This window comes from Eleutherodactylus coqui, chromosome 12, assembly GCF_035609145.1.
Source record: "Eleutherodactylus coqui strain aEleCoq1 chromosome 12, aEleCoq1.hap1, whole genome shotgun sequence".
Classification (NCBI taxonomy): Eukaryota; Metazoa; Chordata; class Amphibia; order Anura; family Eleutherodactylidae; genus Eleutherodactylus; species Eleutherodactylus coqui.
Window position 1 is genome coordinate 79,573,270 of NC_089848.1, and position 19,801 is coordinate 79,593,070.

The window sequence follows — 19,801 nt, forward strand, 5'->3', positions numbered from 1 at the left end:
CCTTCCTCCCTGGATCAACATTAATGAAAAGTTCCTTCCTGACTCGAAAGTCAGCAGTCGGAAGATACTCAGATCAACTACCCTTCTGGTTATTTAATGTCTATATCCTGTAATGTCGTAGCGCTCTAAAAAGACGTCTAGTACTGTCTTAAACTCCTCTATGGATTTTGACATCACCACGTCCTCAGGCAGAGAGTTCCACAGTCTCACTGCTCTTACAGTAAAGAACCCCCTTCTGTGTTGGTGATGAAACCTTCTTTCCTCTAGACGCAGAGGATGCCCTCTTGTTACCGACGCAGTCCTGGGTATAAAAGGATCATGGGAGAGATCCTTGTATTGTCCTCTAATGTATTTATACATAGTTATTTGGTCGCTCCTTAACACCATTTTTTACAGGGTGAATAATCCCAATTTTAATAGTCTCTCTGGGTATTCCAGTCCTCTTATTCCGTTAGTTACCCTTCTTTGGACCCCCTCCAGCACTGTAACATCTTTTCTGAGCACCAGAGTCCAGAACTGTATACAGTATTCCATGTGGGGCCTGACAAAAGATAATGTTCTTGTCCCTCACCCCTATACCTCTTTTAATGCACCCCAAAACTTTACTTGTCTTTGCAGCAGCTGACTGATATGTTCTCCATGCTGTGTATGTGATGTTTGCATTTAATTTCTGAGCACTTTACCATTTTTTTTTTACTATAAAATGAACTGAAAAGCTAAAAGTTCTTTTTGCTAGCCTAGACCACCAGGGACTAAACCATTTACACCTCTTCGTCACAGCACATTGCCCTCCTCCTGTCGCAGCTGCTTCTAGGGTTCCTGCTGGTGGCCTTTATGACTCAACAGATGCCATGTCCTCTTCATCTCCCAATCTCTGCTCATACGGCATGATCCCGCTCCTTTCTCAAAAGGCCGGTGTGCACTCTGCAAATGTGTCCCTAAGTAATCTTCTACAAGGTCTGGCTATATTAGGCACCCTACCTATAAGGGGACTGTCTAAGCAATTTGGTTCTCCGGTTGTATAAGCCTACTCTAGTGTGTTTGGTGTAAATTTCTTCGATGTCCTGACTTTGGGTGTGTTTTCTGACTACTCTGAACTATCCATTTCTGACCTCGGCTACGTCTACTGGATTACACTTTCTGCTTGCTGCCTGCCCTGATCCAGACTGTCTATTGCATCTAAACCTGTACTACGAGCCTTGACTCATTGCCTGACTATTGGACTGAAGTTTACGCTGCTGCCCTGACCTAGGCTTGTCTTACAGTTACGTCTCTGTTCACACCCTGCTGCACTGTATTTTGGTCAATTAAAGCTTCAGCCACCACTTTATTGAGACTATTGCAACGGGTAATGGCTTGGGGTCCCTGCAGCAAAGACTAGATCCCACTTGGAGAGGTAAAGGGTGAATACCCCAAGTGCTGCCTTCAGATCTAACCCTAAGACAATTCAGTGGAAAGGCAGATCCACATGTGATTGCTGACACTCTTTTACCCTAGACCACCAGGTATTAAACCTCTCTTCCATCATAGATCCCCAGGGTATACAATATTAACCTTATTCTAACCTAGAGAACCGAGCTTTATAATTCTCTTCTACCTTAGACAATCAGGGAATAAAATTTAAACCACTCTTCTACCCTAGACCACCAGGTATTAACTGCTACTTTATCCTTGGACCACCAGAAAATATATTAACCACTTCTCTACCATACACTACCAAAGGAGTAATTACTGTACACCACCAGGAAATAAACTATTAACACCTCTTCTATCCTAGACCACCAAGAAACAAAATACAAATCACTTTTCTAATCTAGACTACAAGCTGTTTATTACGTCTGCTACCCTAGACCACCAGGGAATAAACTATTAACCTTTCTTCTATTCTAGACCACAGGAAATTAAATATTAACTATTCTTCTATTCTAGATTAACAAGAAAAGGGAAATTACCCTAGAGCAGCAGGAAAAGGAGGGAGATTGCCTTTATTTTCTGCAGTATAAACTTTGATGTGTTCTACAGTGTGGTGCGTTTATGAGCCTGAAAAATAGTGCAATTTTACGTAACATGTTTAATTTACAGGATTAAACATATGAAATAACTTAAATGGTTCAGAATGTACAATATAGCCTGTTGTCTGTTTGTGATTGAACATCCCGGAAGATAATCATGTTGACCCTAAAGCCAAGAGAGGGAAATCACAATGGGTGACTTACCATTCACAGATTAGAATACATGATTTTAAAGTCTATTGCAATCAATAAACTATCTCTATTAGTTAGAAATTTGAAAAGAGGATTTTTAAGCTCTGAAAAAAACCCTTACGGGTGCATCAATACATGGTAGATTTTGATGCGGATCTGCAGCAGACTTCACCAGTTTGATAGGAAGAAGTTTGCTGCAAATTCACATCATAATTGTTAGGTCTAGCAGACGGAGGCGTCGTCCTGCCTCCTGAGTCTGCTTCTGTTTCTTCCAGCATCCACAGGGTTACTATCGTGCTCCTCCATCCAGCTGGTGGTGATTTGTAATTATCCTCCTATTTAACCTCCACAGACCTTTCACAGAATGCTTGGTGTTGTTGTGCATTTCCTTGTATGACTGCATGCGAGCTGCTGCTGCTGCTGCCATCATCCTCATCATCCTCATCATCCTCATCATCCTGTCTGGATCCAGTTCACTGTGTATGCTTAGCTAGATTATACTGTGTCTTAGCGTGAATCCAGCTTTCCGTGTGTTTTGCTGCTAGTTTCTTGTTTGCTGTCTATTCCCTGTGTCTGTTGTCTCTGTATAAGACTGCCTCCTGCCCTCACCTTACGCTAATCCTTACTCCTGTATATATGCTCAGCTCGATGCAACTGAATCTGAATTCCCATCCTCACCAGGTAGGTAGGGTAGGCTAGGAGTCAGGGATAGGAAAGGTGGCCTGGATCTTTCCACCTTCAGGGATATCTCCAGCTAAGGGATTTTTTAGCCTATCCGAGTTCAGGGTCAGGTCTGTTCTTGTCCTTTGTACAGAGTTCCAGCCTGGGCACAGTCTTCGCCTCGGTGTCAGCTGTCTATCCTGCTGGGTGGTTTCACTCGGTAGGACAACACAGTGGATTCACAAACACCTCGTAGCAACAATCCGTAGCATTGTTACAGAATTTCACATGGATTTTGGTGCATATTTTCCCGTTGTGAAAAATCCACACCAAATTCGCTACATGTGAGTTCACCTAAAGGTGCGTTCACACGGGTTTTCTGCAACAAAAAAAATCTTGGACTTTAGTGTGGATTTTTCTGCTGTGGAATATCCACAACAAATCCACTCTGTATGAACGCACCAAGTAACAGCTGCATCTTAAACTGTAAGCTATCCTCCAAGAACATGATTAAAGAGGTTGTTCAAGTGTAGATGATTTTTTTTTTTAAATGGCTACAAATTTTTTTAACACAATAACAGCACTCAGGCTTGCTCGTTTGTTCCCCCAGCATTGCAGCTCCCACAGTCCTTCCGATCTTTGTTCACAAACAGCTATGACCCAACCGCTGTAGCCAATTGGAGGTTGCAGCGGTCATGTGCCATTCTCCTGACATCATGGCTCTCACCATCTGAGCTGTGATTATGATGCCAGGGGACCGTCATTTGACCACTGCTGTCTCTGAATGGGCTACAGTGGTCAAGTGGTAGCCGTTAGCAAACAAAGACCAGGAGGATGAGAGGAACTGCAATGCTGGATCGCTGGGGAAACAAGCAGGTGAGCATGGCTACTTTTATTTTTTTAACACACTTGCAGACATTTTTAAAATATCACACACAACTAAGCAACCCTTTTTAAGTTGGCCCTGCTACTATGAGTCATGAACCACAATGAGTGCTGACTAGGGACTACTTTTAGAAATACTGAGGAACCCTGTTACAATGGATCAGATTATTCCCTGATCATCAGGTAAATTAAGTCATGTGGTATTGCGTAATAAGAGTGCAATTGGACAGTATGAACGCAAGTAAATAGCAGTTGTAATGTGAGGACTGTGAACAGGTCGTTACCAACAAGGCATCGATCAGCTCGTCGTCGTGTTTTCCCTTCTCCAGCAGCATCACCAGCTGCATCTTCAGGGTCTTCAGCTCATTAGACAAAGATTTGTTCCTGGCTTTTGAGCCATCAAACTTCTTTTTCAATTCCTCGTGTTCTTTCTTAAGAGCGTCATGTTCTGCTGTCAGCCTCTAGGATTACACAGAGTATAAATTAAGTCAACAGAATGTCTTAAGATAGGCTACTTGCACTGCGATATTGCAATATGGCCACTGTGATCTTCTGCATTGTCGAGGCAATCATTTTTGCAAAAGTGATGAGAAAGTGCAGCCATACATGGCAGATTATTCACCTCTAAGGTTTCTTTCCTTTCTTTCTCCAGATTGCGAATCCTAAATAAGTTCTTTTCTTGAGCTGCGAGTCTCTTTGGTACAGAAATACCCAGCATTTCCTCTTCTAGGCTGAGCTCAGAGACAGGACTCCTCAGTTGTCCCAGCTGACTCTCCAGCTCCCGTACCTGGAGGGGAACAAAGAACGTGGCTACTAAAGAGTGATGGACTCACTGAAATGTGTTATATTGTGTCACATTAATACAAATCTCAGTATTCTGCTGATGCGCGTACAAGTAACTGTTCCCCTGCATTATAGGAGCTCACACAAGATGTTACGGGGATGTATGTTGACAAGATTGCTGACTGGTTCTCATAGCATTTATTGTACTCTTATATATAGCAACACCATATTCTACAGCACTGTACAGAGATTGTCATCATCCATCGGTCATAGTCTGTATAGGACCTTATAAGCTAAATAAATGTCAAAACTCAAGATTTCCAGCAGAACATTGCAAAGAGCACCATACTGCCTCCTCCACCTTGTTTTCTTCCCATAGTGCATCCTGGTATATCTCTTCTCCAGGTAAGGGATGCACACGCACCCGGCCGTTCACATGATGCAAAAGAAAACGTAATTCATCAGACCAGGTTGCCTTTTTCTATTGCTCTAGTGCATTGTCCAGTTCTGATGCTTATGTTCCCATTGTAGGTTCTTTGGGCAGCATGGGCACTTTGACCAGTCTACAGCTACACTGCCCCATACACAACATGCTGCGATGCCCTATGTGATCTGACACCATTCAATCCTACAGCGGTTCTTCTGTCGGATTGGACCAGATCGGCTACTCTTCACTACCTAGAGTCTTGGGTGCTGATGACCCTTTTGCAGGTTCAACAGTGTCCCTTCATTGGATCATTTTGGGTAGGTATGAATGACTACAACCAGCAACACCCCACAAGACCTGCCGTTCTGGAGATACTCTGACTCAGTCTTCTACAAACCACAATTTTGACTTGTCGGTCGCTCAGATCCTTACCTTTGCCCATTGTTCTGCTTCCAACACTTTAGCTTCAAGAACTGACTGATCTCTTGCTGTCTACTACATCATCTCACTCCCAACAAGCGCCATTGTCTCTACATAATCAGTATCACTCACTTCTCCTCTTAGTGGTTTTAATATCTGGTTGATGTATAATGCAATGTGTCTAGAAAGTGATTCTTTTTATGCAATTTGTGATTAGGTGGACATACACTCTGAGTCTATGATATAGTATATGCATGGCGTAAAGAAATGCACTAGCGGCCTTCAGAAGAACAACCCATGTGGTTTTTAGACTGAGCCATACTGTACTTACAGAGAATATTAGTCTACCAACACAGTGGTTTCTTATAAAGGCTGCAGTGTACGTTACAGTCAGTAGGTGGCAGTTCACCTACAATTTCCTCAAATTACTTGCACACATCTCCCAAATTCTACTCACCCTTCCTTGTAATGCAAGTATCTGTTGTGCTCGCCCCCTCCAACCGCCTGCTGAGGAGAGTAGCTGAGAAATGTTCACATCCTCACCGACCTCGGTGGCTAATACCTGTAGATCCATGTGATAATATAAATCTTTTATTCTGCTCAAGTATACACAGTAAAGCATTTTTTGCAGGACTGAAACACTGATAAGGTATCCCTAGGATAGGTGATTATTATCAAATCAGTGGAGGGGACCAACTGATCAGCTATTTGAAGAGGTTGCATAAGCATTGTGGCCTCTTCCTAGGCCTGAGATATCATGCTTATGGGTCACACAGCATTTGTGTAGGTTAGTTCCATTCCAGTGAATGGGAGCGAGTTGTAATACCAAGAACCGCCCCTATGAAATTTGTGGCACTGTGCCTGGTAGAAAGTGGAGAAACCGCAGCGCTCACCCAAATGCCAAGGCCTCTTCAAACAGGTCACTGACAGAGTGCCAGGAGATGCCTTTTCCTTTCAATCTGATATTGATGACCTAGTCTAAGGATAGATCATCAATATCTAAGTCCCAGAAAGATCCCTTTAAGTTACGTAACACGTCTTTACTCTCAGGCGTCCTACCTTGTGAGCCATCTTCAGCTCCTGCCTTGTGGTCTGGATTTGGTTACGATATTCAGTCAGCTTGAGGTTGGCAGCTGTCAGCTTCTCCTGTACGGCTTTTATCTCAGAGTTGTCTGCCTGCGGACATATAAAGGCGTAAAGTTACAGTATATGTAGCTTTCATTTTCTATCCCCCATTTATCTTTACGTAAGTCAGCGCTTCTTTTTCTAGTTCAGCCACAGCTCCAAATTCTGCGCTCCTCTTAACAAACTCGTAAACCTAAAGCGTACCTGACTTTTCAGAGTAAGCCGTGTGTATAGATGAGGAATAACACTATTTCTGACCATTATATGACTTAAGCGCTGCGGAATATGTTGGCGCTATACAAATAAAGATTATTATTATGTGTACCCTGCATTTATCACCAGTTTTCCCCTCTCTGGGCTGTATATCTAATTCTCACTTCTTTCTGAATTAGTGGGTGGAGACTGCTGTTATGATGTCTTGTATGTACCGCATATGGAATAAACTACAGATTCTGCTGCCTAACTCTCTGCAGCACACATATACATAGAGCACAATCATCAGGGAGGACAATACAGAAGTACTGAGCAGTGTAGATGTGATTTCAATAGCTGTAAATCACGTACAATTAGTAGCAGTGACGTCTGCGAGTTTCTACTTCTCTCTCCCTCCTCACCCTCTATAGATTTCTGTGGGCAGCATGACGCAGCACACCCCCCTCGCTTCCTGTTATCCATCTTGTTATCTCTGTTATTGTCTTAAAATCTCAACCACACAGCTTCTACTGTAAAATTCTGCTGATATTCTGCAGCCAGTTCAGTTGTGGAAAATTCACAACATTTCCATACGTGTGACCATACCCTAAAAATATATTTAAGTCCTAACCTTTATAGGTATAAACTGAAGGGTATGGCATACAGGAGACCTCCGCGGCCGCTAGTGGAAGCTAACTGTATACTATGTTATTATTGATTTCAATGTATAATCTGTATACAATGAGCTCCCCCTAGTGGTGACTGCAGGAAACCAGCAAGTTTAGTTTTCAATCTGTTTTTAATACAGAGGGCTCTGAGCCCTGTATAACAAAAAAACTAAGACTTTTATAAATAAATATATATTAAGAAATTAGTCGGTGAACAGACTGCTCATCCTATTTAGCTTAGAAGAAATGAAATGGTGTTTAATGGCATTCACTGACAATCTAGTGTGTAGAAAATTATGGCCAATGTCAGGGTAAAAAAAGGTAAAGCATCTTGGATTTCAACACACCTGACCCATTGCTCCTGAGAAAGATAAACTGCTACCAGATGGGTGTGTGAGCATACTCTCTCCCCATTAAAATAAACCTGCACAGTGGATTGCTTTGTTTGTCCCACAAACATTCTTATGTGCAAAGGCCCATTTACACGCAAAGAATCTTTCAAACAATTGAAAGATTGAAAGTTTTAGTGATCTTTTTGCCTAAAGTGTTAATGGACACTAATTGGCAAATACTTTATCATCTTTATTTGCATGTAAAAGTGCCTCTGAGAGCTGTTTGCAGAGCCCAGCGTGTCACACGCCCAGCTGTGCGGGCAGCTGCATTGTTCTAGTCGGGGCTGCAGACAGAATGCAATGTAATCTCTGGCTCCCGTGGAGAACACAGCATGTGGTCTGTTGAGAGATACTTTATCTGCTGCTGAACCATGGATTTTAGGTTTACCTTAAAATCATCACACAGACGAAAAGTGCACGATGGCAGCATTTACAAGTAACGATTATCGCTCATCTGCTGTCACTTTAATGAATTTTGAGCGATAATAGGTGCTTGTAAATGGGCCTTAAGGCCAGCATTCGGGGGACGCTGTTGTTTGGGTGCTGAGAACACCACAGATTTTCAAATCAATAGCAGAAATGTCTGAGTAATGCCAAAGGAGTATAAGCTCTCTAGAAACACATTTTTGACACTTATGTGGAGGGCTGAAAGTTTTGAAGCTGCGCTTATCCCATGGAAATCTCACGGTTTTTCGGTGCAGTTATTCCGTGAGATTTCCATGGTATTTCGGTCCTGTGTGACTCCCAGCCTTCCTGTTCAAAAAAATTGTTCACATGAGCAAAAATGAATGATAATCTTCAGTCTAAACCTGAGTCAACGACTGAATGACGAACGAGAATCGTTCACTTTTTGCTGGTTGTTCATTTTACACAGGCATAGAGACCATCGTTGGCTCATTCGCTTATCATTCGGTTTAAACAGCGCTCATCCAGTCCCTCTCAGTCACTTATACAGAAAGTGTGAACAACTGAACGATTCTCGTTTGAACGAACCAACGATGTATCTGCCCGTATAAACAGGCTTCCAGAGCGAATGAGCTAGCGGTGACGTCACTGGCTCATTTAAATAATTCAGCTTGTCTAAAAGGATCCTTAGTTGTAAACTCACCGGAGTTCCGTCTGCAGAGCGGGTGGCCTTCAGCATATTTGTAGAATTTTCTGCAGGATTTGAGTTCTGAAGCTGTAAAACAAATTCACAAATCTTAAGTGAAATTCACCGTATGTGCTCATCTTCCTTCAGCCGGTGCCTCATCAAATTTCTCATTTTGTGGGTTTCAATACAAATCAGATCTTATAGTCATGTGGTACGCTGCTCCCTTTGACCCCCCCTCCCTTCTTGATAACCCACAGACCGTATAAAGGTCCATTTAGACGCAACGATTATCGCTCAAAATTAGCTCAAAAGCCATCTTTTGAGTGATAACGATTGTGTCTAAACGCGCGGCCATCATGCACTATTCGTTCATCGCTGATTTTTAGCAAGCTAACAATCTGCAATGAGCCTTATCAGTGCCGCACACTGAGTTCTTAGAGGGATACCAGCTGAAAGCTCCCAGAACAAAGCATCTATTTGCATATACAAAGCAGCTGCTGTTCTCAGAGCTGTCAGAGGTGTCCCAATCCACCTTCATTCAACTCTTAAGTAGCCAATTAGCTTCTTAAGAGTTTATGCAAATATGATGACTCAAAACTGTCACTCAAACTGTCATTTGAGAAATTTTTGAGCAATCATCTTTCAGTGTAAATGGGGCTTAAGATGAGGTAGAAGTGCAGTAACGTATGACTGTAGGATAATACAATCCGAGGTTTGTTCACGATCCATAACCATGGAGATTCATAGGTCTGCATACTAGCTGTACACACACAACAGTAGGACACATTCAGTGATAAATGATTGGTTACAATGGTGGATATACTCTTTGATTTGTTGCCTATTGCAGGTCACACCAAATGCATATTGTGCCTCCCATGGTCTCTACTTAATTTATTTTGATTGGTCTATGACTTCTGTCCTTTGTGTGAGTCATTTTTTTCCATTTTTGGAAAAATGTCATGTTGTTACCTCTCTCTCCAGTTCTTTCACTTTGTTGCTCAGTTGTCTCACTTTGCTTTTCTCGCTCTCCATTTCAACAGTCAGCTCCCGGTTCTTTTTGGACAATTCTACAATTTTCGTGGCAGCAACATCTCCAGCCAGGCCCGTTGTCCCTGCACTCAAAGATGCAAAGGTGTATTACAGCCTGGCTCATAGGGGCAACTACTTATTTTGCCAACTTTCTACATGTAAATTTACTTTTTTTTTTTTACAAAGCAATGTTTAGGGGTTAGTGATAATGTTGGTAATATCCCTGGTGCTCTGGAGAGCTTTATAGGTTAAACCTAATATAATTGATGGACCTGGGTGGTAAATGGAATAGTGGTATCTGTGCTGCTCTAGCATGGTTACAGGTTAATATTTATGGAGGTCTACAGTAGGCTAAAGGTCAAAACCTGATATTTTAGGTGGTTTAGCATGGGGAAGGGATCAGCGGCCAAGCTAATGGTAATGTCGAGAGCCGAAGGGTTGCCATGGCATATGATCGCTAGCAATAGTGATAATACAATGCAGTACAGATGTACTGCAATATATTACCATAGTGATAATACGATCATGGATTCAAGTCCCCTACAGGGACATGAAAAATGTTTAAAAAAAAAAAAAGGCTAAAAAAATGGTAGTTTAAAGAAAAAAAAAAATTAAAAAATGGTAGTTAAAAAAATTTAAAAAGGCTAAAAAAATGGTAGTTTAAAAAATTTTAAAGAGGCTAAAAAAATGGTAGTTAAAAAAAAATAGATTTTGCCCACTTTCCCCTCTTTTTACAAAAACACACGTTTGATATTGCCGCATCCATAATAACCTGTACAATAATTTGAACACACTATTTAACCTGCACTACAAGAAAACTTAAAAAAAGCCAAAATGCTGATTTTTTGCATTTTAACTACCAAAAAAATGCAATAAGTGATCAAAAACATATGTACCCCAAAATAGTACTTCTAAAACAACATGTCATGCAAAAAACAAGAACTCCCTTGATGAAAAAATAAAAAGGTTATAGGACTTTGAATGCAGCGATGCAAAAGAAAATAATAATTTCTAAAAAAAAGGAGTTTTATTTTGTGCAAGTGGAAAAAACTAAAAAAATATAACTTTGGTATTGCCATAATTATACCAACATGTAGAAAGATTTTATCATGTAATTTATGCTGCATGATTAATGCTGTTAAAAAACAATGGCAGAATTTTGATGTTTTTTTTCTCCCTACCCTCCAAAAAAATGTAATAAAAGTTTATGAAATACATTATATTTACCCAAAATATAGTATCAATAAAAATACAGCTTGCCACGCACAAAACAAGCGGCCATGTTGACGGAAAAATAAAAAAGTTATGGTTTTTGAAAAGTGGACATGAAAATCCCAAAAATGTGTTACGTTTTTAAGCCCAAAATAGGCCACACGCTTAAGACGTTAAAGGAGCGCTAACTTCAGACAACTTATGTTCATGTGCTGTGTGTGTCTTATCAATCTTGTGATATACTTTCATTAAAAAATTTAAAACTTTGGTTCTGCTACTGTAAATCAAGTTTTAACTGGCTCCCACTAGGGGTCTTCCTTCCAGCCCCTCTGCAGTCCACTGCCTTTTGCTAGGTACTGAGCTTCTGTAGTTATTGGAAGGTTAGGATGTAGCGGAGGAGCTGTGAATGGTAATATAAAAGATAGTTTAGAACTTCACAGACTGCGCCCTGCTCCCACAGGCTGACAGATCTGCAATCTTCACAATCTCTGCCTCAGCAGCTGTTACAGCCTGTGTGTGTATACATTACTTTGAGTTTACTAAGCATCTGGCCAGGATGTCTCGAAGTGCCTGAGTCGTCCTGAGAAAGCAGAGGGGTGGGCATTTAGATACTGCCTCCCTGCTGATTGGACCAGAGACAGAGCAATGCAGCACAGAAAGTGAGGGAAAGGAGGTACAGGACAGTGAACTATCTGTGTAGCGGTTTCAGGCACTGAGTTGGAGCCTCAGGTGTAGTAGCCATAGGTCTGGAGAGTAGTCAGGGACGAGCCAGGTGTCAGCAAAGGAAGGTCTTAGTTTGCAGTACAGATGGATGAGGTGGGTAACATAGTTAGAGGGGAAGTAAGGGGACAGCAACGGCAGGTCCTGGTTTTCAGTACAGATGGATGAAGTGGGTAATGTAGTCAGATGGGAAGAGAGAAGTCAGTATCGGGAGGTCTTGTCACAATAGCAGAGGCGCAGGCAGAAGTGGAGCTTGAGCAATCAATGCTGTGGAGCAGAATAATCATGCAAGGAAGGAGGGATCAGGGTCAGGTTTATATAGCAAATCTAATCAGAGACAGGGCGGAGCCAGAAAAGAGACTGGATAGCTGGATACGGGAACAAGGCTAAAGTATGCTGGGAAACTGCCCAAAAGCTGGATAGCTCAATAGGGAGAGGTGCTGGCAGGAATACAGGAGGTTTTGAGTTTGATCCCTGACAACCGGTCTGAAAGTGAATTGCAAGCAATAGGACAACAGAAAAATGGGGAAAACCACCAGAAATTCAGAACCTGAAAACATGACACAGGGTGGAAAAAGCACCAAATGAGGGGGTAAAGAGAACCCGGTGTATTTTAAAAAATGTGTTGACGACTGAGGTACATTTCAAACTAAACATGAATCTTGTAGTTTTAACACACCAGGAGCACTTCCTGCCTCTACAGCCTGATAAACTAACGGTTGGGGAGAAGTCACCTGCCAGCGCTATCTTGCTGTCTTCTACTTTCTTTCTTAGATGTTTAATCTCAAACTCTTTCTCTTTGAGCAGTTTGTAGAGTCGCCCATTCTCATCCTGCAGCTCCCGGATCTGACCTTGTAGCTGCTCGTTCTCATCTTCCAGGAGCCTGTAATATAAGAAAGGTTTGGTAGTCAGCTCATATAGATAGTATCGCACAATTTGGTGTCTCTAGTGGCAATCAAGTTCATACTGGTGAAAAGATAGAGGGCGCTGGAGAGCAACACAAGGGTCTAAAGGCCCTAAACCAGGGGTCTCCAACCACCGGGCCGCGGACCGGGGCCGGGCCGTTGGGTGGTTAGCGCCGGTCCACGGTACCGCTGGAACATTTCTTCTAAACACCCGGCCCGCTGCGTTGTGCTATGTGGCCCGCGGCGTGCCGACGCCGCTGACCACTGAGGCGATTACCAGCGGGGGCGCCGCAGCTCCCCGCTGGTAATCGCGCTGGTCCCGGTGCACACTGATGTCAGTGTGCAGCCAGGATCCTCCTCCCCGAGTCCCCTGCTCATTAGTTCCGCAGAAGAGGACTCGGGGAGGAAGCGTGCCGCGCTGCACACTGACGTCTGGGCAAGCAGAGAGGGAGCGACGCTGACAGCAGGAAGGAGGTAAGTATATGGGTTGGGGGGGCTGGTTATTACTGAGGGGTGGGGGCTGCCTGTTACTGGGGGGGGGGATGCTTACTACTGGGGGTCTGCCTGTTACTGGGGGGGGCTGCTTACTACTGGGGGGCTGCCTATTACTGGGTGGGGCTGCCTGTTACTGGGGGGGCTGCTTATTACTGGGGGGGGCTGCCTGTTACTGGGGGGGGGCTGCTTACTACTGGGGGGAACTGCTTACAACTGCGGGGGCTGCTTACAGCTGGGGGGGCTGCTTACTACTGGGGGGGCTGCTTATTACTGGGGGGGCTGCTTACTACTGGGGGGGCTGCTTACAACTGGGGGGGCTGCTTACTACTAGGGTGCTGCTTACAACTGGGGGGCTGCTTACTACTGGGGGGCTGCTTACTACTGGGGGGGGCTGCTTATTACTGGGGGGGCTGCGTATTACTGAGGGGTGGGGGCTGCGTATTACTGGGGGGGGTGCCTATTACTGGTAGGAGGCTGCTTATTACTGGGGGTGGGGGCTGCTTATTACTGGGGGTGGGGCTACTTATTACGGGGGGAGGGGCTGCTAATTACTGGGGGGGGGCTGCTAATTACTGGGGGGGAGATAAATTATATGCTGCCCTATGTGTGTGCTGGGGGGGGATAAATTATATGCTGCCCTATGTGTGTGCTGGGGAAGGGGGAGAAATAGATTATATACTGCCCTATGTGTGTGCTGCCAGGCGGGGGGGGGGGGGGGATATATTATACTGCCCTATGTGTGTGTACTGCCAGGACATTCTAAATGTCATAATTGAATAAGCATGCACTAAACTCTAACCCCCTTCATAACCCCGCCCCATATAGCCAAAGCCCCGCCCATGTCCCGCCCAACCCTGCGGGGCCTTGTAAAAATGTTCTTGCTTGAAGCCGGTCCCTGGTGCCAAAAAGGTTAGGGACCACTGCCCTAAACCACACCCAGCCGCTCTGACTCCAGGAAAAGATTTCGAGAAAATGCTGCAATATTGCACATAACTCAGATGCGATATCGCTTTGATTTTCTTGCGGTGATATCGCTGTCACTCGTGTGAAAGAGGCCTAAGCCTTAGAAATAGCAGCACAGCACCCATTTCAAACTCTGCATGGGGAGGGGGAATCACACACTCCTGATCATCAGCGTCTATCAGCACGAATGAGAAGAAATCCCTCTTGAGCTGTAGAAGGGAAAAAGGGTCCAGGAATGAAGCTGTGCTAATATATGAGAGCTAGTGAAGGCAGCAGCATCCGGTAGACACATTTCACATTCAGCATGTATTACTAAAAAGGACCTACCCACAGGACAAAATCCTGAAACCAGGAGCAGGTTGCAAACTCTATACTAAGGGTTCTGAAAACTAATGAAGAATAGAATACTAGAGCCTGGAACTTAGTGTAATTTTATTTTACTCAAGGTAACCAGTAACATGTATAAACTTTTTTTTTCCATATCAAAGGTGTCGATAAGCTTTAAATAAGCATTGTAATTGTAAAATGTGGCCCAGTTATGCTACCTGTTTGGTTGTTGACTTTTCTAATACTTTGAATAGGCATGTTCTCCTGGTAGACAGACACCCTTTCTGCAGGGTAAGGCTCAGGACAGTGTGTGGCCGGCTAACTGTATGTACTGGGGTCATCTCCCAATTTGGAGCTCGGGTGTATGCCATGCAGTTGCAGGACACTATAAGGACCCTATTTGGCATAGCTGCTGAGCCCACACCAAACAAGGTGTGCATGCAGACTAAGGGCTAAGCTAGATAGCAGTTAGTTGTAGTGGTACAGTAATGCCAGATCTATTCACTGACATGCACTGACTACACAATAGTAAGTAATTTAAATAAATCTTGGCATTTGTATAGCACCAACTTATTCCACAGCACTTTCAGGTAATTATTACTTATTACCCTCCACCAAGCTGGGTTCTCATTTTACCAACCTCAGAAGGATGGAAGGCTCAGTCAACCTGAATCATGCAGGGATTGAACTTGCAATCTTCAGGTTGTAAGCAAGAACTTACACTCTGTGCCACACAAGGCTCTAATTTTGGCCCATCACTTCAGCTGTCATACCTCAGTATATAGGAGTCAGGCTATATCTGGTCTGCAGCTTACGAGGCCTCTTTCTCAGGGCGCATTCACACAAATGATAATCTTGCAAACGTTTTGTGCAATGAGATTTGCACAAAACTCGCACGAATCTGAAATCCATCCTTTTAAATGTATTCCTTCACACTAGTAATTTTTCCTCAGTGTCACTGTGAGGAAATAAGATTGCAGCATGTTCCTTTTTTGGACATCAGAACATTTTGCCCATTGTTTTCAATGAGACCTTGAAAGACATCGTATGGCACTCGCAAGAAAACTTGCGATCCTTTCACACGCGTGAAACATGTATGTAAGGATCGCAATTTCATAGAAGCAATGCGATGCGTTTTGCAATCGACGTGAAAAACGCACATTGGCAAGTATGATATCAGGCTGAGTCCCTCTGCCCAATATTGCGCTCGCCCGTGTGCATGTAGCCTCAGATTTCCCCACCTTTTTCCCAGCTCACTGGAGGACTCAGCGTCAGTCTGCAGCAGGTTCAGCCGGTCCTGCACACCAAACACATTGGAAGTCTTGTTGTCCTCGTTGTTCTTCTCCTTCTTGCGCTCCATCAGTCTCTGCAGGCGCTTCTGCTGCTGCTCCTGTAGCACCTTGAACTGCAGCCGCAGGTTTTCGTTCACTGCGGCATCTGACTCCATAATGACCCTGGAGGGAGAGAGAAAAGAATCACTATTTACATCCATAGTCTCCAGATATACAGGAGGGAAGACCCCAGGGACACAGAGGGGGAGACCCCAGGGACACAGAAGGGAAGACCCCAGGGACACAAAGGGGGAGACCCCAGGGACATTGAGGGCAAGACCCCAGGGACACAGAAGGAAAGACCACAGATACACAGGAGGAAAGACCCCAGGGACACAGAGTGGAAGACCCCACAGACACAGAGGGGAAGACCCCATGGACATAGAGGGGAAGACCCTCTGAGGGAGCGGGAAATCCATGAGAAGTAATATGTCTGACAGCGGTAGTTTGACCCCGTCCTCCATTCCCATTGGTGAGGTGACCCTGCACATGACTCTACCTCTGCGGGCTCTTCCATAAACTGCAGGCTGGAGAACGGGCAAGAAGGTCACGCTGCCACTTTCTGGTGGTGTGAACATGTGTCTATTGTCTGCAGGCCAGCATATGACTACAGCGGCTGATAAGAGGCCCAAATCACGCTTGGCTTACCCCTGACTGTCCACATTGTCTGCAGTTGGAGGGATCAATAATCCACCACTGAGTCACGAAGAAGAAACATGACAATTCACATGAGAAGAATAAGGCTGACCCTACAAAGGCGATTGCGATTTTGTCGTGAGAAAATCGCGGCAAAATCGATCTTCATTCACTGATTTGTGAGCGTCAGCGATGCTTTTTGGGAGAATAATCTTGCATCGCTGCCGCTCGCAAGTAAATCGCGCGATTGTTTGTCGCAAAAGTCAATGTGACTATGTAAATCGTATCACAACGTACGTTTGTGGCGTTGTGCTGCGATAAAAAGAAGTCTTCATAGGAATACATGGGAGATTTAAAAAATCGCACATCGCAAAAAGATAGATCCCGCCATGATTGTTCATCCCCTCCACATCGCATCAGTGAAAACATCGCAGATGGGAATGTAGCCACTGTAAATCATTGGCTTCATATTCTGCTTTTTTACTATCACAACAGGCAAAAATAGCGCAAAAATCACGCTGTGGAGTCAGCCTGAGGCCCGACTAAACATCTGTGAGTGCGCCAGGGGCGCTGTCTGCGAAATATGTGATGTGGCTACCTGCTGGAGGGATAGATTACTGGAGACATGCACCCACAACAGAGCTAATGTCCACATGCAGAAAACACTGTTACGGGGGCAGTGTGGCTACTATGAGGGCACTTGATTATTACGGAGGCACTGTGGTCATCACTGTTAAGGAGGCACCTTGGCTGTTGTGATGGCAGTGTGACTAATACTAAGACACTTATTAGGGGGCATTGTGGCTATTATGGGGGCACTGTAGTTATTATGGGAGCACTTAATTATTATGGGGGCACTGTAGTTATTATGGGAGCACTTAATTATTATGGGGGCACTGTAGCTGTCACTGTTATGGGGACTTTTGATTATCATGGTGGTTCTGTGGCTGTCCCTCTTCTGGGACACTTTGGTTTGATGGCAGCATGACTGTCATAAGGGTACATGAGTTGTACAGGGGTAGTATGGCTGTTCTGCGGACACTCGTAATCGAGCACGTGTTTATTATGGGGCTAGTGTGGCTGTTATGGGGATACTGTAGTTGTTACAGGGGCACTTGATTATTATGGGGTACAGTGGTTGCTACTGTTACGGGGCACTTTGGTGAGTATGATAGTAGTGTTACTATTATGGGGCACTGTGGTTGTAATGGGGCACTTGATTATTATAAGTGCACTGTGGTTGTCACTGTTATGGGGGTACTTTGGTTGTTATGGAGCACTTTATTAAGGGGGCACTGTTGTTGTCAGTACTATGGGGCACTTTGGTATGATGACAATGTGACTGTCAGGCCCGATTCACAGAAGCCACAGTAAAACGTTGGCCGAAAATAGGGACCATGTGAAGCATTAGATCCCAATGTATCCCTTCACATGAGAGTCGAAAAAGATGGAGGGGACACTTTACCTGCGTCTGGCGCTCAAAGAAGAAGACCGCTGTCTCCATCTAAGCTAATAGAAGGCATTCTGCTGACTGACAGAATTCCGCGCTGCAGCATTTTTTTCACGCAATGCGCCCGTGTGAATGGACGAGTAAACGCTAATTAAGCTTGGGGCTCGACCACGGCTATTCTTCATTATGACAATTTTTGCGGCGTGTGCGGCCAGCGTGAAAACACACACACTAATGTGAATGAGGCCCCATGAGAGTACTTGATTTTTACAGGGGTAGTATGGCTGTTATGGGAGTACTGTGGTTGTAATGGGGCACTTTTTATTTTGGGGGCACTGTGGTTATTATGGGGGAAATTGATAATTATGGGGTTGTGTGATTGTTATGGGGGCACTATTATGGGGTTCTAGAAAGGGGTATGTGAACAATAGGCTTCTAATGGAGCATATAGCACATCTATATCCTTCCAGTACTGTATAGGAAATAGATGGTATACATTGTATAGAGGTTTGCCACCTGGCCGGTAGATACACCTGGAGTCTGGTGCCGGCTGGCTGGTTGGCACCTCCTCCCGATACAGCAAGAGCAGGAGCCAGGGGGAGGAGTCAGCTTTACAGTTTATGCTTTGTAGAGAGAAGTCCTGGCAGAGAGTAATAAAGAGAATGGGTTCTATTCACTGCGTATTGTGCGTGCAAAGTGTGCAAATACACTGCACAAATGTGTTCATGTGAATAACCCCTAAGTGTAGGCCACAGGGAGAAGCCATACTTGTGGAGACCACAGAGCACAGCGCTATTACTAAGTGGGGGCCACACATGGGAAGAACTGGTACGAAGTGGGGGCCACACACAGGATGCATTGTTACTAAGTGGGGGCCACACACAGGAAGCACTGTTACTAAGTGGGGGCCATACAGAGGAAGCACTGTTGTTTAGTGGGGGCCACACACGGGAAGCACTGTTACTAAGTGGGGGCCACACACAGGAAGCACTGTTGCTTAGTGGGGGCCACACACGGGAAGCACTGTTGCTAAGTGAGGGCCACACACAGGAAGCACTGTTGCAAAGTGGGGGCCACACACAGGAAGCACTGTTGCTAAGCGGGGCCATACACGGGAAGCACTGTTATTAAGTGGGGGCTACACATGGGAAGCACTGTTACTAAGTGGGGGCCACAGAGAGGAGCACTGTTACTAAGTGGGGGCCACAGGTGGGAGCACTGTTACTAAGTGGGGGCCACAGAGGGGAGTACTGTTACTAAGTGGGGGCCACCAGTACTATGAGGAGCTCACTGAGAGGTTTATTGGCTGGAAGAAGCCTTTCTGGCAGTTTTGACCCAGATATATAATAAATCCAAAAATGGACATTGTGAAATAGAGGAGACGTCACCTGTGATCAAAGGAGGTAACAGCACTGTAATCACTATCACTGTGTACAGCAGGTATCGAACTATTATATGGTGACTGCATTACTTCGAAGAATACTAGAGCTGAGCGGCTATATCTAAGGCCGCCGTGTTATAAAAGTTGACTTATGGAATATACACAATATTTTTGGGGGCGGGAGCCCCTGACTATAGCAGGTCAAGAGTAGCCCCCAAACTCATACAGTTTTATAAAGGCATCAGCAGCCAGTGTCCCGATATGCGGGGTGTCTGAGGCTGGTGCCCCATCACTGGGCCATCACTAGCCGGTGTACAATAGAGGAGGCATTGGAGGCTGGCATGTAAGTGGAGGAGAGCGCCATTATATAAGACCGGTAACGGCCAGTCGTCAGCTTATTCATACCTGTCAGCTGGAAAAACGGAGCTAAAATCACATTATAAGGCTAATTTCCGAGTGCGATATCGGGCCGCGAAACTCTGCGTGATATCGCGCTCGCCAAC

The 19,801-nt window shown here is 44.6% G+C and overlaps 1 protein-coding gene across 2 annotated transcripts in view; it reads right to left on the minus strand.

Annotated features, from left to right (window-relative positions):
- Positions 1 to 19,801, minus strand: part of CCDC13 (coiled-coil domain containing 13) — a 33,122-nt gene that overhangs the window by 12,406 nt on the left and 915 nt on the right. Inside the window, exons 1-9 of one of the 2 annotated variants that reach the window (XM_066585269.1) lie at positions 16,331 to 16,388; positions 15,742 to 15,954; positions 12,545 to 12,693; positions 9,819 to 9,961; positions 8,865 to 8,936; positions 6,439 to 6,555; positions 5,837 to 5,941; positions 4,372 to 4,536; positions 4,034 to 4,210 (exon numbers count right to left, since the gene is read on the minus strand). In XM_066585269.1, the coding sequence (XP_066441366.1) occupies positions 4,034 to 4,210; positions 4,372 to 4,536; positions 5,837 to 5,941; positions 6,439 to 6,555; positions 8,865 to 8,936; positions 9,819 to 9,961; positions 12,545 to 12,693; positions 15,742 to 15,947 (1,134 nt within the window). In that variant the 5' untranslated portion in view covers positions 15,948 to 15,954; positions 16,331 to 16,388. Of the gene's footprint in view, positions 1 to 4,033; positions 4,211 to 4,371; positions 4,537 to 5,836; positions 5,942 to 6,438; positions 6,556 to 8,864; positions 8,937 to 9,818; positions 9,962 to 12,544; positions 12,694 to 15,741; positions 15,955 to 16,330; positions 16,389 to 19,801 lie in introns of those variants that run through there. The other variant, XM_066585268.1, reaches the window with a different exon arrangement.